General features: G+C 40.1%; 1 protein-coding gene across 1 annotated transcript in view; it reads right to left on the bottom strand.

Moving 5' to 3' along the window:
• LOC128657412 (zinc finger protein OZF-like) overlaps positions 1-24,777 on the bottom strand; it is a 174,088-nt gene that overhangs the window by 47,366 nt on the left and 101,945 nt on the right. The window contains exons 6-7 of the mRNA XM_053711752.1: positions 1,884-1,991; positions 1,346-1,453 (exon numbers count right to left, since the gene is read on the bottom strand). Of these exons, the coding sequence (XP_053567727.1) occupies positions 1,346-1,453; positions 1,884-1,991 (216 nt within the window). The remainder of the gene's footprint in view (positions 1-1,345; positions 1,454-1,883; positions 1,992-24,777) is intronic.

Raw genomic sequence — 24,777 nt, 5'->3', positions numbered from 1 at the left:
CAGGGTACTGCATGTGAGACTGCTAAGGCTTGGGATGTTTGAGGGGAAAGCTGAGGCATGGCATGGACAACATTATCCTGAGAGACATAAGGCTCAAAGGGGGAATCCTTGTATCTAGATGACAAAGTCCTACTTAACCATGTGGAACAAAATTGCATGGGAGGGACAACAGGTAGCTCCAAATAATATATCTTATCAACATTGACACTCATGTTAGGTTCAGAATCCATGTTTGGAGATATATATGTTCCCAATGGAAAACTTCAAATTCATTCTTTGAAAACTGTATCTTTAAATAATTAAACAAAAATTAAAAGACAGAAACTAACAATATAAAAACTATTCTGGAGCGGCTTGTAGAGAACTCGAGAAGAATTGTCTCTATGAGAGGGAACTCCAGATATGAGAGGGAACTCCAGATACTACGCAATGCGCTGCGCTTTATGACTGTCTAACAGGAAGCCTAAGCAACGGAAGTGCTAAGAACGTTCACATGACCGCAAGTAGAGACAAATAGTAACTGCGCCACAGCTCAAAAAGGCGCATTGAAAAAAACGGCAAAGAGGCTTAAATAAACAGAAAAAGACGCTACCGCTATTAACACACACGTTTACACGTGCAAATAGGGGGAAACAATAAAGACTGATTAACCCCTAAATAGCCCCATAGCCAAAGAATATAAAACGGTCTCACAACCAGCCTCTGGACTCATCAAAATATTTCTTTTAGGAGTCTATAAGTTTCAAAGTAACTATCCTTAGCAGTATAGTACCCCTAGGAAATAAGCCAAAGATAAAAACTCCAGCTTGTGGAGATATAAGTCCCAATAAATTCCACAGAGGATTAACCTCTTAAGTGCTACCCTCAATACCTAGAAGGCAAAAGCACTTACCTGTGGATTCAACTGCAGGGCAAAAGCAGCTTCTTAGGTGTGACTGATCCACCACATCTGTCAGGGACCTGTAGAAAGAGAAAAACAGAGTAACCAACTCTGGTTTCTATAAAGGGGTAGCAGAAATGTTAGAAATAAAGCAAGGGCCACCCCGCTGCCTTCTAACTGCTAAAAGCCGCCATTACTCTTACTAAAGAGATTGACATGGATACAGCATAGCCATAATCCTTGCTTACAAGGAAAAGTACCCATTAAAGGATTAAACCTTCTCAGACACTCATCTTTGCCATCCTCCCGTCAGAGAGGCAAAGAATGACTGGGGGTTATGGGTAAAGGGAAGTGACACTTAACAGCTCTGCTGGGGTGCTCTTTGCCTCCTCCTGCTGGCTAGAAGTTGAATATCCAACTAGCGGGGCAGATGATCCCCCAGGCACATCCCACATATACACTCACCTGTACTGATATTGTCACTGATTTCCTGCTTCACAGCTTCTCGTTGTCTATTTACATACAGATCATGCGTTTGTTCAACATTAAGTGTAACTTCAGTCTTAACATCACCTGCATAGATCACATAAATATGGTCACATTTTAGTTTTTTAGCTCTACACAAATTTTAATATCTGAATGTCACACACATACACTCACTTGTGCCCCTAAGACACATCACAAGTACACTCACTGTTGCCCAAGGTCAAATATAATATATCAGCTGTGTCCCTGACATGTCACACACGCACACTCACCCCTGGCATGTACCCCTCAAACATTTCACATACATAGTGAAAAAATCTAAAGTTTTTAAATTAATCAAATAAATGGAAAATTTTCCAAAATTCCAATTCTCTCAAGTTGACAACAGCTGTGAAGTCATAGGGAAGAGCTAAGAGTGCTATTACAGGGTTTCGTGGCTAAGTCAGCAGTGTGACCATCTGAGACACTATAACTATTATTTACACACACAAAAAATGTCACCAGCACAGAATCTCACCTGTAGCCGTATTTATAGGAATTTCATCCTCCTCCGTCTTCACCTGATCATATGCTTCTCCTCCGTGCTCAACCGCTGAGCTATCTGAAGGTGTCACATCCATATGGCCTGTACAGTTAGAATACATGTGTATGTAAGTTTTTTTGTAGTGCTTGTGGATGTATCAATAACTCATCATACATAAAATCATGTGATCACCCAGAAATTACTATTGGGCACATAGTAATTATTTAGCAGATTATCACATGTATTGTGCACACTCACCTGTGAACCAAGAATCTCAAACATAATGGGCTAGATTATGAGTGGAAAGCTAACATTAGCGAGGACATGATATAGCAATATTGTGACCGTGCTAAGGTATGCGCATATTACAAGTTGAAAGTAAATGCGATCGCCTGAGCACAATCACATTTAACGCTCAAAGTTTTAGGGTGACTTAAGAGCTTTAGTAAAGTCTAACGGCTAGATTTAGAGTTTTGTCGGTAACGACCCGCGTAGCTAACGCTGGCTTTTTTCTGGCCGCACCTTTAAAATAACTCTGGTATTGAGAGTCCACAGAATGGCTGCGTTAGGCTCTAAAAAAGGAGCGTAGAGCATATTTAACGCAACTTCAACTCTCAATACCAGAGTTGCCTACGGACGCGGCCAGCCTCAAAAACGTGCTTGTGCACGATTCCCCCATAGAAAACAATGGGGCTGTTTGAGCTGAAAAAAAACCTAACACCTGCAAAAAAGCCGCGTTCAGCTCCTAACGCAGCCCCATTGTTTTCTATGGGGAAACACTTCCTACGTCTGCACCTAACACTCTAAGTTGTACCCCGAGTCTAAACACCCCTAACCTTACACTTATTAACCCCTAATCTGCCGCCCCCGCTATCGCTGACCCCTGCATATTATTTTTAACCCCTAATCTGCCGCTCCGTACACCGCCGCAACCTACATTATAGCTATGAACCCCTAATCTGCTGTCCCTAACACCGCCGACCCCTATATTAAATTTATTAACCCCTAATCTGCCCCCCACAACGTCGCCGCTACCTACACTTATTAACCCCTAATCTGCCGAGCGGACCGCACCGCTATTATAATAAAGTTATTAACCCCTAATCCGCCTCACTAACCCTATAATAAATAGTATTAACCCCTAATCTGCCCTCCCTAACATCGCCGACACCTAACTTCAAGTATTAACCCCTAATCTGCCGATCGGAGCTCAACGCTACTCTAATAAATTTTTTAACCCCTAAAGCTAATTCTAACCCTAACCCTAACACCCCCCTAAGTTAAATATAATTTTATTCTAACAAAATAAATTAACTCTTATTAAATAACTTATTCCTATTTAAAGCTAAATACTTACCTGTAAAATAAACCCTAATATAGCTACAATATAACGAATAATTACATTGTAGCTATTTTAGGATTAATATTTATTTTACAGGCAACTTTGTAATTATTTTAACCAGGTACAATAGCTATTAAATAGTTAAGAACTATTTAATAGTTACCTAGTTAAAATAATTACAAAATTACCTGTAAAATAAATCCTAACCTAAGTTACAATTAAACCTAACACTACACTATCAATAAATTAATTAAATAAAATACCTACAATTACCTACAATTAAACCTAACACTACACTATCAATACATTAATTAAATACAATATCTACAAATAAATACAATTAAATAAACTAACTAAAGTACAAAAAATAAAAAAGAACTAAGTTACAAAAAATAAAAAAATATTTACAAACATTAGAAAAAATTACAACAATTTTAAACTAATTACACCTACTCTAAGCCCCCTAATAAAATAACAAAGACCCCCAAAATAAAAAAATGCCCTACCCTATTCTAAATTACTAAAGTTCAAAGCTCTTTTAACCTTACCAGCCCTGAACAGGGCCCTTTGCGGGGCATGCCCCAAGAAATTCAGCTCTTTTGCCTGTAAAAAAAACACATACAATACCCCCCCCCAACATTACAACCCACCACCCACATACCCCTAATCTAACCCAAACCCCCCTTAAATAAACCTAACACTAAGCCCCTGAAGATCTTCCTACCTTGTCTTCACCTCGCCGGGTTCACCGATCGGTCCAGAAGAGGGTCCGAAGTCTTGATCCAAGCCCAAGCGGGGGGCTGAAGAGTGACGTCCATCCTCGGGCTGAAGTCTGGATCCAAGCGGCGGCTGAAGAAATCCATCATCGGGCTGAAGTCGGAAGTCCATCATCGGGATGAAGTCTTCTATCAAGCCGCATCTTCAATCTTCTTTCTTCTGGAGCGGAGCAGAGCCATCTTCTTCCAAGCCGACGCGGAACATCCTCTTCAACCGACGACTAGACGACGAATGACGGTTCCTTTAAGGGACGTCATCCAAGATGGCGTCCCTCGAATTCCGATTGGCTGATAGGATTCTATCAGCCAATCGGAATTAAGGTAGGAATATTCTGATTGGCTGATGGAATCAGCCAATCAGAATCAAGTTCAATCCGATTGGCTGATCCAATCAGCCAATCAGATTGAGCTCGCATTCTATTGGCTGTTCCGATCAGCCAATAGAATTCATCCCGATGATGGACTTCCGACTTCAGCCCGATGATGGATTTCTTCAGCCGCCGCTTGGATCCAGACTTCAGCCCGAGGATGGACGTCACTCTTCAGCCCCCCGCTTGGGCTTGGATCAAGACTTCGGACCCTCTTCTGGACCGATCGGTGAACCCGGCGAGGTGAAGACAGGGTAGGAAGATCTTCAGGGGCTTAGTGTTAGGTTTATTTAAGGGGGGTTTGGGTTAGATTAGGGGTATGTGGGTTGTAATGTTGGGGGGGGGGTATTGTATGTGTTTTTTTTACAGGCAAAAGAGCTGAATTTCTTGGGGCATGCCCCGCAAAGGGCCCTGTTCAGTGCTGGTAAGGAAAAAGAGCTTTGAACTTTAGTAATTTAGAATAGGGTAGGGCATTTTTTTATTTTGGGGGTCTTTGTTATTTTATTAGGGGGCTTAGAGTAGGTGTAATTAGTTTAAAATTGTTGTAATTTTTTCTAATGTTTGTAAATATTTTTCTTATTTTTTGTAACTTAGTTCTTTTTTATTTTTTGTACTTTAGTTAGTTTATTTAATTGTATTTATTTGTAGATATTGTATTTAATTAATGTATTGATAGTGTAGTGTTAGGTTTAATTGTAGGTTATTGTAGGTATTTTATTTAATTAATTTATTGATAGTGTAGTGTTAGGTTTAATTGTAACTTAGGTTAGGATTTATTTTACAGGTGATTTTGTTATTATTTTAACTAGGTAACTATTAAATAGTTCTTAACTATTTAATAGCTATTGTACCTGGTTAAAATAAATACATAGTTGCTTGTAAATTAAATATTAATCCTAAAATAGCTACAATATAATTATTATTTATATTGTAGCTATATTAGGGTTTATTTTACAGGTAAGTATTTAGCTTTAAATAGGAATAAGTTATTTAATAAGAGTTAATTTATTTCGTTAGATTTAAATTATATTTAACTTAGGGGGGTGTTAGGGTTAGGGTTAGAATTAGCTTTAGGGGTTAAAAAATTTATTAGAATAGTGGTGAGCTCCGGTCGGCAGATTAGGGGTTAATTATTGTAGGTAGCTGGCGGCGACGTTGTGGGGGGCAGATTAGAGGTTAATAAATATAATATAGGGGTCGGCGGTGTTAGGGGCAGCAGATTAGGGGTACATAAGGATAACGTAGGTGGCGGTCGGCAGATTAGGGGTTAAAAAATTTTAATAGAGTGGCGGCGATGTGGGGGGACCTCGGTTTAGGGGTACATAGGTAGTTTATGGGTGTTAGTGTACTGTAGAGCACAGTAGTTAAGAGCTTTATGAACCGGCGTTAGCCCAGAAAGCTCTTAACTACTGACTTTTTTCTGCGGCTGGAGTTTTGTCGTTAGATTTCTAACGCTCACTCCAGACACGACTCTAAATACCGGAGTTAGAAAGATCCCATTGAAAAGATAGGATACGCAATTGACGTAAGGGGATCTGCGGTATGGAAAAGTCGCGGCTGAAAAGTGAGCGTTAGACCCTTTTTTGACTGACTCCAAATACCGGCGGTAGCCTAAAACCAGCGTTAGGAGCCTCTAACGCTGGTTTTCACGGCTACCGCCAAACTCCAAATCTAGGCCTAAGGGATTTAAAAAGGTGCACCAAACACAACATAAATACATTTAAAAATACAGTTACACTCATATAAACACTGTCTGATAAAAAATATTCAAATGAATATTAATTAAAAAAAGGGATCAAAAAGGTATACAGTATATGAAAAGGTGTATGAATGGAAAGGCCTCTATTGAATAAATATATATAATTTTAATATTTAATAAAACAATTTATGCTTACCAGATAAATTTATTTATTTCTTGGTTGTGAGAGTCCACGGCCTTACTCTTGGGAATTCTTCAGCTAGCCACCAGGAAGAGACAAAGACACTCCACCAGAGCTTTAAAGGGACAGTCTACACCAGAATTTTTATTATTTTAAAAGATAGATAATCCCTTTATTACCCATTCCCCAGTTTTGCATAACCAACACAGTTATATTAATATACTTTTAACCTCTGTGATTATCTTGTATCTAAGCCTCTGCAAACTGCTCCTTTATTTCAGTTCTTTTGACAGACTTGCAGTTTAGCCAATCAGTGTCTGCTCCCAGATAACTTCACGTGCACGAGCACAGTGTTATCTATATGAAATACATGAACTAACACCCTCTAGTGGTGAAAAACTGTTAAAATACATTCTGAAAAGAGGTGGCCTTCAAAGTCTAAGAAATTTGCATATGAACCTCCTAGTTTAAGCTTTCAACTAAGAATACCAAGAGAACAAAGCAAAATTGGTGATAAAAGTAAATATGAAAATTGTTTAAAACTACATGCTCTATCTGAATCAAGAAAGTTTTTTTTTTGCCTAGACTGTCCCTTTAAGTATCCCTCCCACTTCCCTCTCTCTCCCAGTAGTATGTATAGCCCAGTCAAGAGAGAAAATAAGAAAGAGAAGGGATAACTGGGCTAAAGAGGTGGAACCAAAGACTGCCACCACTGAAAAAAACACAGATGGGTTTGTGGACTCTCACAACCAAGAAAGAAATACATTTCCCAGGTATCACTGCTTGCAGAACCATTTTTCCTAAAGCATCCTCAGTCGAGACAAAAACATCAAAGTGATAACATTTGGTGAAAGTATGCAGGGAAAGACCAAGTTGCAGCCCTGCAAACCTTTTCTACAGAAGCCTAACTCTTAAACGCTGAGACACTGAGCGGGTGGTTACTGACCTGCCTCCAAGTAAGCCATGTGAATAAGGCTCCCTAACCAATACGACAGGGTGACAGGCCTACTGACCACTACATTTAACCGAAAACAACAAAGAGAGATTGGAGGATTGACGAAAATTCTTGGTCATCTGGAGATAGAATTTCAAAGCTCTATCTACATCAAGATTATAAAGTACCTATTCCTTAGAATATTTGGGGTTAGGACAGAATGAAGGAACAGCAATCTCCTGATTGATGTTGTGTGAAGATACTACCTTCGGAAGAAAACCAGAGATTGTGTGCAACACAGTCTTATCTTGGTGAGACACCAAGTAAGGAGAGTCGTATGATAAGCGGGTGGTTACTGACCTACCTCCAAGTAAGCCATGTGAATAAGGCTCCCTAACCAAAACGACAGGGCGACAGATGTAGCCTACTGACCACTACATTTAACCGAAAACAAAGAGAGACTGGAGGATTGACGAAAATCCTTGGTCATCTAGAGATAGAATTTCAAAGCTCTATCTACATCAAGATTATAAAGTAACCATTCCTTAGAATATTTGGGGTTAGGACAGAACAAAGAAACAGCAATCTCCTGATTGATGTTGTGTGAAGATACTACCTTTCGAAGGAAACCAGAGATTGTGTGCAACACAGCCTTATCTTGGTGAGACACCAAGTAAGGAGAGTCATATGATAAAGCTGAAAGTTCTGAAACCCTTCTAGCTGAAAAGATAGCCAACATAAAAATAACCTTCCCAGAGAGGAACTTGATGTCAAGACTATACTTAGACTCAAAAGGAGGATACTGAAGAATCCTCAACACCAGATTAAGGCTCCAAGGAGGAGATAAAGAATGAATAATTTGTCTAATTTAAACAAGCGCCTGAACAAAAGTTTGTATGTCAGGCGACCAAGCTAATTTCCTGTATAGCAGTACTGAAAAAGCAGAAATTTGACCTTTGGTCGAACTAGATGAAAATTCTAAAACACGATTGATCCTTACTAAGAGCCACGAACAGCCTCTCGCAGAACACCAAGAAAGATAAGTCCTCCACACTTTATGCTAAATCTTTCTTGTAACAGGTGTACAAGCTTGAATCAAAGTCTCAATCACTGAATAAGAAAAACCCCTCTGAGAAAGTATCAACTGTTCAATCTCCAAAGCAGTTAAGCCAAGTGAAGATTTTGATGAAAGAACTGACCTTGTACCAGCAAATTCGGATGAAGCCAAGGGGTGACATTAGACATCCGTAGCAGATCGGCATACCAGTTCCTGCAAAGGGTCTTCTCCTGGTTTAGACGAGCTACTACCCTTGGAAGGAGAACAATTGGAGGAAAGACAAACTATGTGGTAATGCCAAGGAGCTGCCAGGGCATCCACTAGCTATGCCTGAGGGTCCCTCAACCTCGAGCTGTAACTGGGAAGCTTGTGATTAATTTGGGAAGTCATCAAGTCTATCTCTGGTCATCCCTAGAGATCCACCAGCCTGTTGGAAATTGTCTGATTGAGCGAACCTTCCCTCAGATAAATGGTCTGGCGACTCAGATAATATGCTTCTCAAATGCCCACACCTGGGATGTGAATTGCAGAGATGGTGCACTGATAAGACTCTGCCCAATTCAGAACATTACATACTTCCTGCATCAGCAAAGAACTCCATGTGCCCCCCCTGATAATTTATATAGGCCACATTCGTGATGTCCGTTTGGAAGGGAATAAAGGGAAGAGCAGCTAGTTGAGGCTAAGAGTGAAGAGCTCTGAAGATAGCTCTGAGTTCCAGAAAATTGATGGGCAGAAGGACCTCTTGGGAAAACCAGATTCCCAAACAGTTAGGCTTGCATCCATGGTAATAATCTGCCATTCCATTCTGAGTAAGGACATACCTCTGGACAGATGAGTTGGATAAGTCTACCAAGAGAGGGAACCTCTTACTACCTGATCCAACTAAATAGTATAAAAGTATAAATCGGAGTGGTCTTTATTCCACTGCCTCGGCATACATAACTGTAGAGGTTGTAGATGGAACCTTGCAAAATGGTATGGCATCTGAAGCCGCCCCACAATTAAACCCATCACCTAAACACATTGCACAATGGAGGGCAATGGAGTAGACTATCTTAGACATGTAGTTTCCGAACTTGAGTGTGCATTGGTCTGTTATAAAGAGTCCCATCTTCACTGAATCTATAATGACTCAATAAGCTCTTGGGCACGATGACTTTCCATCCACGATAATAATGAAAACACAGACGTTTCTCCATATGCAGATGCACCAAATGTAAAGATGGAGCTTGAACCAATATATCGTACAAGTATGGGGCTACTGACATCCCCTGATCACAGAAAGTAGCACTCCTAAGACCTTGGTGAAAATGTGAGATGCAGTTGCTTAGTCAAAAGGTGGGGCTTTTACAAGGGAAAAAATGGTGATGATCCGGGTGAATAGGGATGCGTAGATACGTATTCTTCAGATCTATGGTTGTCATGAATTAGCCCTTACCCACCAGCGCGAGAATATATCTTATAGTCTCTATTTTGAAGGAAGGTACCCGCAAAAACCTGTTCAAGATCTTTAGATCCAGAATGGGACTGAATGTTGGAACTATGAAAAGATTTGAGTAAAATCCCATCCTGTGCTCTCCCACAGGTACTGGAACAAATACTTACATATCTTCTAGGTCTTTAACGCACTTTAAGAAGGCTGACCTCTTCTCTGATCTTCTGGAAACATGAGACAGAATAAACCTTCCTAGATCTGAAACCTTTACTGTCACCTTGGGATACTATGTCTAGAACCCAAGGTCCTGAAAAAAAGCTTAGTCTGCCCCCTGCTGGAGAATTCAGATTGGGGCCCACGCCCTCATGCAGCGTTGTTATCCGTGAAAGATTTCTTGGTCTGCTTGGACTTGCTGGGAGTAGCTTAAATGTTGGTTGGGGGGGAACAACAGCCACCCTGTATGTAGGAATTTCTTAGAAATACTTCTATTTTCCTGTATATTGTATATTTAAAGGTAGTACTGTCCTCCAAAGGGATGGTAGTTCTCCTAGCCAACATGGAAATTGCTTCACCACCTTTAGGATAGTTCCCACAACTTGAATATCATATCAGTCTTCTGTATTGAGAGCTACTGAAATTCTACTGGCTGATTTGAACAGCTAATAGAATTTCAGAAGCTCTCATCCTACTTGCTGTTTTGAACAGCCAATAGGATTTCAGTAGCTCTCATCCTATTGGCTGATTTGAATGCAAGGGCCAATAGGAATACAAGGGACGCCATTTTGAATCGTGTACCTTGCATTGAAAACTCCGTATACGACGGCGACCGTATGAAGAAGATGCTCCGCACTGGATGCCTTCAGGATGGACCTGTTCTGCGCCGCTGGGATAAAGATATAAAATGCCGTTGGGATTAAGATAGAAGATGCCGCCAGGATGAAGATGGAATCGCCGGAAGAAGATCCTTCAAGCGGGACTTCAGCAACAGTTAATGGATCTTCAGGTGTTAGTGTTTTTTTTTTTAGTTTAGGGCTTGGGCTTTTCTTAAAAGAGCTAAATGCCCTTTTCAGGGCAATGCAAAAGAGCTAAATGCCCTTTTCAGGGCAATGGCCATACAAATGCCCTTTTCAGGGCAATGGATAGATTAGGTTTTTTAGATATTTTTTTTTATTTTGTGGGTTTGGGGGGTGGGTCTTTGTATTTTTTTTTCAGGTAAAAGAGCTGTTTAACTTAGGGCAATGCCCTACAAAAGGCCCTTTTAAGGGCCCTTGGTAGTTTATTATAGATTAGGGTTTTTTTATTCTGGGGTGTTTTTTTTTTTTTTTATTGTTTTGGATTTTTTTTGTAATAGTAGGTTTGAATAATTTTTTGTAATTGTAGTGTTTTTTAATTTTTGTAATTTTAGGTTTTAGTGTAAGGCAGCTTAGGTTTTATTTCACAGGTAAGTTTGCATTTATTTTAACTAGGTAGTTAGTAAATAGTTAATAACTTAATTTACTAACTAGTCTACCTAGTTAAAATAAATACAAACTTACCTGTGAAATAAAAATAAAACCTAAGCTAGCTACAATTGTAACTTTCATTTAGCTCTATTTAAATTATGTTAAAGTTAGGTGGTGTTAGGGTTACGGTTAGGGTTACGTTAGGGTTAGGTTTAGGGGTTAATATAGTTTAATTTAGGTTGTTGTGATGTGGGGGGCTGGCGGTTTAGGGGCTAATAGGTTTATTTAATGGTAGTGATGTGGGAGGCCAGAGGTTAAGGGGTTAATAACTTTATTTAGTGGCGGCGATGTCGGGGAGTGGCGGAATAGGGGTTAATATCTTTATTATAGTGTGGGCGATGTTGGGGTGCAAGGGAATAGGAGTTAATAACTTTAGTATAGTGGTGGCGATATCGGGAGCGGCACATTAGAGGTTAATAGATTTATTTCGGTGGCGGCGATATCGGGAGCGCCAGATTAGGGGTTAATAACATTATGTAGGTGGCAACGATGTCGGGGGCAGCTGATTAGGGGTGTTTAGACGTGGAATTTATGTTAGACTGTTAGGTATAAACGTAACTTTTTTCCCCATAGACATCAATGGGGTTGCGTTACAGAGCTTTTCAATCCGCGATCGCAGGTGTTAGGTTTTTTTCTGACACTCTCTCCCCATTGATGTCTATGGGGAAAGCGTGCACGAGCATGTCAAAACAGCGCTTGTATTTTGTGCGGTATGGAGCTCAACGCAACCATATCGCACGCACAAGGCGGCTGTTTCAAAACTTGCATTGGCTGCACTATAGAGGGTGAAATAACGCAACTTTTGTTGCATTAGTTAAAAACCCTGTAGCGCACATAACTCGTAATCTACCTGATTGAAATGTATTGTTGTCAGATGAAAAATTTAAAACATTACTGCCAAAATCCCCAAACTTCACATATAGAATAGCACCAAATATTAAAGAAAAATTGGTATCCAGTCATGATAGAAATGCTAAAAAGCCACCCATATACAAGGGATCGGTATAATGTGGGGGATGCCATATATGTACAAATATGATTAAAACTAAAAAAATGTATTTATTGTATTAGCTGGAGCAGTAAAAACATAATTTATGTAAGAATTTACCTAATAAATTCAATTCTTTCATATTGGCAAGAGTCCATGAGCTAGTGACGTATGGGATATACAATCCTACCAGGAGGGGCAAAGTTTCCCAAACCTCAAAATGCCTATAAATACACCCCTCACCACACCCACAATTCAGTTTAACGAATAGCCAAGTAGTGGGGTGATAAAGAAAGGAGTAAAAAGCATCAACAAAGGAATTTGGAAATAATTGTGCTTTATACAAAAAATCATAACCACCATAAAAAGGGTGGGCCTGATGGACTCTTGCCAATATGAAAGAAATTAATTTATCAGGTAAATTCTTACATAAATTATGTTTTCTTTCATGTAATTGGCAAGAGTCCATGAGCTAGTGACGTATGGAATATCAATACCCAAGATGTGGAACTCCACGCAAGAGTCACTAGAGAGGGAGGGATAAAATAAAAAACAGCCATTTTCTGCTGAAAAAATAATCCACAACCCAAATTATAAGTTTATTCTTTTAATGACAAGAAAAACTTAAAACATCAGCAGAAGAATCAAACTGAAACAGCTGCCTGAAGAACTTTTCTACCAAAAACTGCTTCTGAAGAAGCAAATACATCAAAACGGTAGAATTTAGTAAATGTATGCAAAGAGGACCAAGTTGCCGCTTTGCAAATTTGATCAACTGAAGCTTCATTCTTAAAAGCCCACAAAGTGCAGACTGATCTAGTAGAATGAGCTGTAATTGTCTGAGGCGGGGTCTTACCCGACTCCAAATAAGCTTGATGAATCAAAAGCTTTAACCAAGAAGCCAAAGAAATAGCAGAAGCCTTCTGACCTTTCCTAGGACCAGAAAATATAACAAATAGACTAGAAGTCTTCCTGAAATCTTTAGTAGCTTCAACATAATATTTCAAAGTTCTTACCACATCCAAAGAATGTAAGGATCTTTCCAAAGAATTCTTAGGATTAGGACACAAGGAAGAGACAACAATTTCTCTACTAATGTTGTTAGAATTCACAACCTTAGGTAAAAATTTAAATGAAGTCTGCAAAACCGCCTTATCCTGATGAAAAATCAGAAAAGGAGATTCACAAGAAAGAGCAGATAGCTCAGACTCTTCTAGCAGAAGAGATAGCCAAAAGGAACAACACTTTCCAAGAAAGTAGTTTAATGTCCAAAGAATGCATAGGCTCAAATGGAGAAGCCTGTAACGCCTTCAAAACCAAATTAAGACTCCAAGGAGGAGAAATTGATTTAATGACAGGCTTAATACGAACTAAAGCCTGTACAAAACAGTGAATATCAGGAAATGTAGCAATCTTTCTGTGAAATAAAACAGAAAGAGCAGAGATTTGTCCCTTCAAGGAACTTGCAGACAAACCTTTATCCAAACCATCCTGAAGAAACTGTAAAATTCTAGGAATTCTTAAAGAATGCCAAGAGAATTTATAAGAAGAACACCATGAAATGTAAGTATTCCAAACTCGATAATAAATCTTTCTAGAGACAGATTTACGAGCTTGTAACATAGTATTAATCACTGAGTCAGAGAAACCTCTATGACTTAGCACTAAGCGTTCAATTTCCATACCTTCAAATTTAATGATTTGAGATCCCGATGGAAAAATGGACCTTGAGACAGTAGGTCCGGCCTTAACGGAAGTGGCCAAGGTTGGCAACTGGACATCCGAACAAGATCCGCATACCAAAACCTGTGTTGCCATGCTGGAGCCACCAGCAACACAAATGATTGCTCCATGATGATTTTGGAGATCACTCTTGGAAGAAAAACTAGAGGCGGAAAGATGTAAGCAGGTTGATAACACCATGGAAGTGTCAGCGCATCCACTGCTTCCGTCTGAACATCCCAGGACCTGGACAGGTATCTGGGAAGTTTCTTGTTTAGATGAGAGGCCATCAGATCTATCTCTGTAAGACCCCACATCTGAACAACCTGAGAAAACACATCTGGATGGAGAGACCACTCCCCCTGATGTAAAGTCTGACGGCTGAGATAATCCGCCTCCCAATTGTCTACACCTGGGATATGCACCGCAGAGATTAGACAGGAGCTGGATTCCGCCTAAGCAAGTATCCAAGATACTTCTTTCATGGCTTGGGGACTGTGAGTCCCACCCTGATGATTGACATATGCCACAGTTGTGATATTGTCTGTCTAAAAGCAAATGAACGGTTCTCTCTTCAACAGAGGCCAAAACTGAAGAGCTCTGAGAATTGCACGGAATTCTAAAATATTGATTGGTAATCTCGCCTCTTGAGATTTCCAAACCCCTTGTGCTGTCAGAGATCCCCATCCCCATCTGTAGTTATCACAGTCCAGGTTGGCCGAACAAAAGAAGCCCCTTGAACTAAACGCTGGTGATTTAACCACCACGTCAGAGAGTGTCGAACATTGGGATTTAAGGATATTCATTGCGATATCTTTGTATAATCCCTGCACCATTGATTCAGCATACAAAGCTGGAGAGGTCTCATGTGAAAATGAGCAAAAGGAATCGCGTCCGATGCTGCAGTCATGATGCCTAAAACTTCCATACACATAGCCACTGAAGGGAATGACTGAAACTGAAGGTGCCAACAGGCTGCAACCAATTTCAAATGTCTCTTGTCTGTTAGAGACAGAGTAATGGACACTGAATCTATCTGGAAACCTAAAAAGGTGACCCTTGTCTGAGGAATCAAGAAACTTTTTGGTAAATTGATCCTCCAACCATGTTTTCGAAGAAACAACACTAGTTTATTAGTGTGAGATTCTGCAGAACGTAAAGACTGAGCTAGTACGAAGGAAACACCGCAATACCCTGTTCTCTGACTACAGAGAGTAGGACACCTAGAACCTTTGAAAAGATTCTTGGAGCTGTTGCTAGGTCAAATGGAAGAGCAACAAATTGGTAATGCTTGTCTAGAAAAGAGAATCTCAGGAACTGATAATGTTCTGGATGAATCGGAATATGAAGGTATGCATCCTGCAAGTCTATTGTGGACATATAATGTCCTCGCTGAACAAAAGGCAGAATAGTCCTTATAGTCACCATCTTGAAAGTTGGTACTCTTACATAACGATTCAAAATTTTCAGATCCAGAACTGGTCTGAATGAATTTTCCTTCTTTGGGACAATGAATAGATTTGAATAAAACCCCAGACCTTGTTCCGGAAAAGGAACGGCATGATTACCCCTGAAAACTCCAGATCTGAAACACACTTCAGGAAAGCCTGAGCTTTTACTGGATTTGCTGGGATGCGTGAGAGAAAAAAATCTTCTCACAGGAGGTCTTACTCTGAATCCTATTCGATACCCTTGCGAGACAATGCTCTGAATCCATTGATTTTGGACAGAATTTATCCATATATCCTTGAAAAAACTTAATCTGCCCCCTACCAGCTGAGCTGGAATGAGGGCCGCACCTTCTTGCGGACTTAGGGGCTGACTTTGGTTTCTTAAATGGCTTGGATTTATTCCAATTTGAGGAAGGCATCCAATTGGAAACAGATTCCTTGGGGGAAGGATTAGATTTTTGTTCCTTATTTTGACGAAAGGAATGAAAACGGTTAGAAGCCTTAGATTTACCCTTAGGTTTTTTATATCCTGAGGCAGAAAAACTCCCTTTCCCCCAGTAACATTTGAAATAATAGAATCCAACTGAGAACCAAATAAATTATTACCTTGGAAAGAGAGAGATAGTAATCTAGACTTAGATGTCATATCAGCATTCCAAGATTTAAGCCACAAAGCTCTTCTAGCTAAAATAGCTAAAGACATGGATCTAACATCAATTTTGATAATATCAAAAATGACATCACAAACAAAATGTTTAGCATATTGCAGTAAGCGAATAATGCTAGATATGTCAGAATCCAATTCTTGTTACGCTAAATTTTCCAACCAAAAAGTTGATGCAGTTGCAACATCAGCCAAAGAAATTGCAGGTCTGAGAAGATGACCTGAATATAAATAGGCTTTCCTTAGATAAGATTCAAACTTATTTCAAAAAATGTATTTCAGGAGCACCAGAGTAGTGAGTAAAAAAGCAAACTTTATTAGAATTCAACAGGGTATCATTATCCTGGGGTAAGAAACACACAAAGTGAAAAATAGAAAAACAGATGAACAAAGGCTGACTGGTTTTGGCGACTGCCTTAATCCTAGCCTGCTTCAAATTTTTGACAAAAGCTTTCAAGCTGAAATGCGTAGATGATCAGACCTGTGGAAGCTGGCCAGCTTTTTATGTACACTACCTAAACACATTCCAGCAAACTGCCACCGGAGTGGCAATCACAGAAGGAACACTTTGTGTATACGAAGATACAGTCTAAAACCTTTTGGATGTTCATGGACTACAGTGTTGTGTTAAGTTCTCACTGACACACAGATTTGAGCGGAGCTCTTGTTTAACAACCGGATACATTGATCTAAACGGAGCCCTGGTTTGAAATTCTAACACCGGTAATCTGACCTGGTGATTGGCGGATCAGCACAACACGTGGAGACACGTTATAGTCTCAGTAAACGGCCAGCTAAACGCTTAATCCTTGTGAGAGGAAGGAACACGGTCAGAGAAAGGTAGTAAAATTTAAATCTCTACCTTTCGTATTCTGGTGAGTCACCCTCTTGGGCTTGTAATGTATAAACACTAAAGCATTTGTGACACTAAGATGATATTTGCACTAAAACAAAAACCTCAAAGTGTAACTCATGAGAAGTAGTGGATGATTTTACCACTCTGTATGACGCCTATTACTTTACCTGCTTAACATCTTCTATGTCTGAATAAAATTTTGCAAGTTTGGATAAACATTGTTGCAAAGTCTGGATACAATTTCAAGCAAGTATAACTCCTAAAAGTTTGGGGACGTTAAGAAATCTGTATAGAAAGTTTTTTATGAGCAGCCATATCAATTTTTAACAAAGGTCATGAATTTAAGATTATGTTTATGTTTGTAATTGTTTATGAATGTTTATAAGGTGCACCTTATTTTATATAATATAGTTTTGGTTTTAGGAAATTATTAACTAAATAAATAAAATTTGTATTTAAATATTATACATGTATATTTATTAGAACTTTGGTGATATTTAAAAATATTAACATCAACCATTCTAGAAATATAACATGTTTGCTATAGTTTAGGTACTATATTGTTATATATGTTATCAGTTATTATCTTTAATTTATGGTAGAGCTTTTCTAGCACACTCTTATCCTTTGTATTTTTAGTAATGTACTATTACTGATGGACACATTATCTGCATGTAAAAGTTTATCATGGCAACTATTACAAATGACATTCGGAGATATAATTTCCACAATCTTACAACAAATGCACTTAGCTTTGGTAGAATCGATGTCAGGCAGCAAAGTTCCAACAGATACTTCTGAGGCAGGATCAGATTGAGACATCTTGCAAAATGTAAAAGAAAAAACAACATATAAAGCAAAATTATCAATTTCCTTATATGACAGTTTCAGGAATGGGAAAAAATGCAAATAGCATAGCCCTATGACATAGAAAAAGGCAAGAGGTAAACAGCAATGGGGTATTAAATTAATGAAAAATTTGGCGCCAAATATGGCGCACAATGTAACTGAAAATTATTTGGCGCCAACAATATCCGTAAATGACACTCTTGTGTCACTAACAACGCAACTGTGTGTAAGGCTTTGGCGTCAACGATGCCGGAAATTACGAACTTGCGTCAACGGATGTACTTTTCGTGCCAAAAATTATGCAATTAAGTCTAGCATTTGGTGCACCCGCGGGCCTAGTACTGCCCGCAATTTGCAAGAAAAAATGTAGTCAATTGAATAAAAGACTAAACCCCAGGTAAGAAAAATATTTCTTAATATGTTTATTTTCCCTAAATATGAAACTGACAGTCTGCACAAGGAAATACATGAACCTGACTCATGGCAAATATAAGTAAAATACATATATTTAGAACTTTATATAAATGCATAAAGTGCCAAACCAGGAGTGGAGCTGGAGTGTATTAAGTAATAAAAAAACATACTTACCGAAAGACACCCATCCACATATAGCAGATAGCCAAACCAGTACTGAAACAGTTAACAGTAGAGGTAATGGTATATGAGAGTATATCATCGATCTGAAAAGGGAGGTAGGAGATGAATCTCTACAGCCGATAACAGAGAACCTATGAAATAGATCTCCCGTGAGGAAAACCATTGCATTCAATAGGTGATACTCCCTTCACATCCCTCTGACATTCGCTGTACTCTGAGAGGAATCGGGCTTCAAAATGCTGAGAAGAACATGTAAACGTAGAAATCTTAGCACAAACTTTACTTCACCACCTCCATAGGAGGCAACGTTTGTAAAACTGAATTGTGGGTGTGGTGAGGGGTGTATTTATAGGCATTTTGAGGTTTGGGAAACTTTGCTCCTCCTAGTAGGATTGTATATTCCATACGTCAATAGCTCATGGACTCTTGCCAATTACATGAAAGAAATATTCTATGTGGGTATGACCACAAGAAGCCTGGGCACACGAATCACTGAACACATGTCAAATATTCGGAATGCCAAAAAAGACTTAGAAAATGATAAGAAAATGACCTCAGAAGCAAGGCATTTCCTAGAGAAACACAATGGAAATGCGAAAGCAGTAAGATGCTGGGTATTGGAACAAGTTAAATGTGGCATTAGGGGTGGTAACACTGAAAGTATCCTGTTACAAAAAGAAACAAAAACGAAATGTATGCTTACCTGATAAATTTGTTTCTTTCTTGACACGCGAGTCCACGGATCATCTCTAATTACTATTGGGAATATCACTCCTGGCCAGCAGAAGGAGGCAAAGAGCACCACAGCAGAGCTGTTAAATATCACCTCCTTCCCCTCCAACCCAGTCATTCGACCAAAGTAAAAAGAGAGAAAGGAAGCAACAAGGTGTAGAGGTGCCTGAGGTTTATAATACGCCCAAAAACCTGTCTAAATAAAACAGGGCGGGCCATAGACTCACTGTGTCAAGAAAGAAACTAATTTATCAGGAAGCATAAATTTAGTTTTCTTTCTAATGATGATACGGCGAGTCCATGGATCATCTCTAATTACTATTGGGAATCAATACCCAAGCTAGAGGACACAGATGATAAGGGAGGGACTAGACAGGGAACCTAAACGGAAGGCACCACTGCTTGAAGAACCTTTTTTACCAAAAGAAGCCTCAGCCGAGGCAAAAGTATCAAATTTATAGAATTTTGAAAAAAGTGTGTAGAGAGGACCAAGTTGCAGCCTTGCAAATCTGTTCAACAGAAGCTTCATTTTTGAATACCCAGGAAGAGGAAACATCCCTTGTAGCCGTGACTCTCTCAGGAGGTTGCTGTCCAGCAGTTTCATAGGCCAAGCGAATAATACTGTTTAGCCACAAAGAAAGAGAAGTAGTTGTAGCTTTCTGCCCCTTACGTTTCCCAGAGAAAACAACAAACAGAGCAGAAGACTGGCGAAAATCCTTAGTCGCCTGTAGATAGAATTTAAACGCACGTAACAGGTCTAGATTGTGCAACAGACGTTCCTTATGAGAAGAAGGGTTAGGACACAAAGAAGGAACAACAATCTCCTAATTAATGATCCTATCCAAAACCATTTTAGGGAGAATCCCTAACTTAGTTCGCAAAACTACCTTATCCAAATGAAAAATAAGGTAAGGAGATTCAAACTGCAAAGCCGAGAGCTCTTAGACTCTATGAGCAGATGAAATAGCAACAAGAAACAAAACCTTCCAGGATAAGAATTTAATATCTAAGGAATGCATAGGCTCAAATGGAGCCTGCTGAAGAACCTTAAGAACCAGGTTAAGACTCCAGGGAGGAGCTACAGGTTTGAACACAGGCCTGATTCTGGCAAAGGCCTGACAGAACGATTGCACTGTCTGGTACATCCGCCAGGCGCTTATGTAACAAAATAGACAAGGCAGATATTTGACCTTTCAAGGAACTGGCCAATAAACCCTTCTCCAAACCTTCTTGGAGAAAAGGCCATAATTTTAGGAGTCCGAACTCTACTCCAAAAATAGCCTCTGGATTCACACCAATACAGATATTTATGCCATATATATACAAAGATAGGGGAGTCAGGCTGTAGAAAAACACCAGGTATAGTGATTAACCTGGTTTAAACCTCATATAGAGGATTTGAATGCAGACCCTTTAAATATTATGACACTATTAATCCAAAGAGAGAAATGTGTAGTGTTAAAAATTGAATAACTACACGAAAGACAGGGATTTCAGCATCCAATTTTATTATGGGTCAAATTACCCAGCTAAACATAAATGTCTAGAAAGTTCAACAGTGCAGTATTGTTCTTACAAACATGTAGCAGATTAGCAACCTAGTAAATGGATAGATGGATAACATATAGCTATGCACAGAAGCTGCGTATGTTTGGTATCTTGAGACTGAAGTGTGTGACCTTTGCCTATTTATGTATATAGCAACCTAAACCACAAACAACACCTCTACCAGAGGTTGGCATGCAATAAATTGCACAAATCAGCCAACTTAGATAACCATGAGGATCTATGTTTGTGTGACACATCTCTTCATGCAGTGAATAGAACACAGTGATGTCATTAAATTAGCAAATTTAGATAAATCAACCAAATTTACATTTAGGTAATAGAAATAATAAATACATAACTAGAGCATGCTCTAAATAGTAGATTTGGACCGGAGGGTACCTAACAACACCTTTTCAGAGGGCACCACTATTTTATCATAGTATCAGGTGTCATAAAAATAAATAAATAGGATCTATGTTAGGTCCCCCACTCCAAGGTCCAAAGTATGCAAATGTTAAGTTGCAACTTTAAATTTTTACAGGATGCAAACATACGACAAATAGTATTACACTGTATGCTGAGACTTCTCCTGTCAAGAAAGCTGTTATGAACTGTATTTAATTTCCAAGAACACACAGCAGATGAAATGGCAGTTCCAAAGCTTTCTGGTTTTCCAAAATACCTTTCATTAGTACCGTCCATATAAGACAGTTTGCATTGCTTCTAACAGAAAAGCCGTATAGTTACGTGTGCCGAGGGTAAGATATTCCATCCCTCCGTTCCAGCAGCACACGGCATGGGTTAACACCAAACTCCAGGCTTCCGAAAGGTTAAGCTGATGTATCTTTGTGGGACCGCCAACTTTTGTTTCCATCAAGTGCAACAAAGTAACAAACTTGTTTGTCTCAAGGCCAAGCCAATGGACCATCAGAGCATCTATTAGTACAGCCTGAGGATCCCTCGACCTCAACCCGTACCTCAGGAGCTTGGCATTCTGATGAGATGCCATGAGATCCAGATCTGGCTGTCCCCATTTGAGAACCAAGTTGGAAAACATTTCCGGATGGAGTTCCCACTCCCCCGGATGAAAAGTCTGTCTGCTCAGAAAATCTGCTTCCCAATTGTCCACTTGTTGAAGGTGGATCACAGATAGACAGCAGTTGTGGGTCTCCGCCCACTGAATAATTTTGGCTACTTCTGTCATGGCCAAGGATCTCTGAGTTCCTCCCTGATGGTTGATGTAAGCCACTGAGGTTATGTTGTCCGACTGGAACCTGACTGGAACCTGATAAACTGGACTGAGGCTAGCTGAGGCCAGGCCAGAAGAGCATTGAAGATTGCCCTCAGCTCTAGAATGTTTATGGGGAGAGCAGACTCCTCCCAAGTCCATGTCCCCTGAGGCTTTAGTGAGCCCCAAACGGCTCCCCCATCCCGCAAGCTGGCGTCCGTTGTCACAATCACCCAGGTGAGTCTGTGGAAACAGGTTCCCTGGGAGAGATGTTCCTGAGACAACCACCAAAGAAGAGAATATCTTGTCATCTGATCCAGAATTAATTGCGGAGACAGATCCGCCTAAGTCCCGTTCCAATGCCTGAGCATGCATAACTGCAGAGGTCTGAGGTGGAAACGGGCAAACGGAATGATGTCCATGGCAGCTACCATTAGACCGATCACCTCCATACATTGAGCCACTGATGGCCGATGAGAGGACTGAAGGGCCAGAAAAGAGTCGAAGATCTTTGATTTTCTGACCTCTGTCAGAAATATTTTCATTGATAGGGAATCTATTATGGTTCCCAAGAACACTACCCTTGTAGCTGGAATTAAGGAACTCTTTCCCAAATTCACCTTCCATCCGTGGGAACGCAGAAAGGATAACAACATCTCCGTGTGGGAGTTCGCTTGTTGAAAGGATGGCGCCTGAACCAGAATGTCGTCCAGATAAGGCACCACTGCAATGCCCCGCAACAGGAGCACCGCCAACAGAGATCCTAGGACCTTTGAAATAATTCTGGGAGCTGTGGCAAGGCCGAATGGAAGAGCCACAAATTGAAAGTGTTTGTCTAGAAATGCGAACCTTAGAAACTTGTGATGATCCCTGTAAATGGGAACATGCAGGTACGCATCCTTTAAATCCACTGTTGTCATAAGTTGACCCTCTTGAACCAAGGGAAGAATGGAATGAATATTTTCCATCTTGAAGTACGGTACTCTGAGGAACTTGTTTAGACTTTTGAGATCTAAAATTGGTCTGAAAGTTCCCTCTTTTTTGGGAACCACAAATAGATTGGAGTAAAATCCAAGACCCTGTTCCTGCATTGGAACAGGAACTATCACTCCCAGGTCGGAAAGGTCCCGAACACAGTGTAAGAACGTCTCTCTTTTTATCTGGTCTACAGATAATCTTGAAAGCAGAAACCTGCCCCTGGGAGGAAAGGTCTTGAACTCTAGTTTGTATCCCTGGGACACGATGTCTACCGCCCAGGGATCCTGAACATCCCAAACCCAAGCCTGAGCAAAGAAGGAAAGTCTGCCCCCCTCAAGATCCGGTCCAGGATCGGGAGCAGACCCTTCATGCTGACTTTGAGTCATTAGCAGGCTTCTTAGATTGCTTTTCCTTGTTCCAAGACTGGTTGGACCTCCAGGAAGGTTTGGACTGTTCCTGCTTGGTAGAGAGAGAGGGGAAGGCTTACCCTTGAAGTTTCGAAAGGAACGAAAATTACTCTGACGTCCCTTCTGCTTATTCCTCTTATCCTGAGGGAGGAAATGACCCTTTCCTCCCGTAATGTCGAAAATAATTTCAGCCAAGCCCGGCCCAAACAAGGTCTTACCCTTGTAGGGAATCGCCAAAAGTTTAGACTTAGATGAAACATCCACAGACAAGGATTTCAACCATAAAGCTCTGCGGGCCAGTACGTCAAACTCAGAAAGCTTTGCTCCCAGCTTAATAACCTGTAGGGAAGCATCCGTAATAAAAGAATTGGCCAACTTAAGGGCCTTGATCCTATCCTGGATCTCTTCAAGGGGAGTGTGTCTGAATAGAATCAGACAACGCATCAAACCAGTATGCTGCCGCACTAGTGACAGTAGCAATACACGCTGCAGGTTGCCATTGTAATCCCTGGTGAACATACATTTTTTTGAACAATCCCTCCAACTTCTTATACATAGGATCCTTAAAAGAACAACTATCCTCTATGGGAATAGTGGTTCTCTTAGCCAAAGTGGAAATTGCCTCTTCCACCTTGGGGACTGTCTGCCAAGACTCCTTGATATAGTCAGCAATAGGAAACATCTTTTTAAAAATAGGGGATGGAGAAAAAGGGATACCAGGTCTCTTCCATTGCTTAGCAATAATCTCTGTAGCCCGATCTGGCACAGGGAAAACCTCTACCATGGAAGGTACATCAAAATACTTGTTTAGCTTGCTAGACTTCTTAGGATTGACTACGACCGTCCTTAAAGGGACACTGAACCCACATTTTTTCTTTCGTGATTCAAATAGAGCATGCCATTTTAAGCAACTTTCTAATTTACTCCTATTATCAAATTTTCTTAATTCTCTTGCTATCTTTATTTGAAATGCAAGAATGTAAGTTTAGATGCCGGCCCATTTTTGGTGAACAACCTGGGTTGTTCTTGCTGATTGGTGGATAAATGCATCCACCAATAAGTGCTGTCTAGAGTCCTGAACAAAAAAAAAAGCTTAGATGCTTTCTTTTTCAAATACAGATAGCAAGAGAACGAATAAAATTTAATAATAGGAGTAAATTAGAAAGTTGCTTAAAATCGCATGCTCTATCTGAATCACGAAAGAAAAAAATTGGGTTCAGTGTCCCTTTAAGTAACAAACGGAGGTGTTTTAGCTTAAACCTGAAGGATACAACTTCAGCATCAGAAGAAGGAATTACACTGTCTGAGTCTGAGATTTCCCCCTCAGATGCCACCGAAGTATCTTCCTCCTCAGATTTCTGGGAAGGAACATTCGGAACAGCCACGACTGTGTCAGATACCTTACTCCCTAAATCCTTAGATTTCCTCTTGCACTTTCCCTGCAGCATGGGAATAGCAGACAACGCATCAGTTACCGCAGAAGACATATGGGTAGCGATGTCTTGCAATGAAACTCCAACCGGAGTTTGTGAGGAAGCGCAGGGCACTGCATGTGTGGACGATAAAATTTG

The sequence above is a fragment of the Bombina bombina genome, chromosome 4, assembly GCF_027579735.1.
Source record: "Bombina bombina isolate aBomBom1 chromosome 4, aBomBom1.pri, whole genome shotgun sequence".
NCBI lineage: Eukaryota > Metazoa > Chordata > Amphibia > Anura > Bombinatoridae > Bombina > Bombina bombina.
Note: the sequence above shows the minus strand (reverse complement) of the source record. Positions and strands in the feature narration are given on the sequence as shown.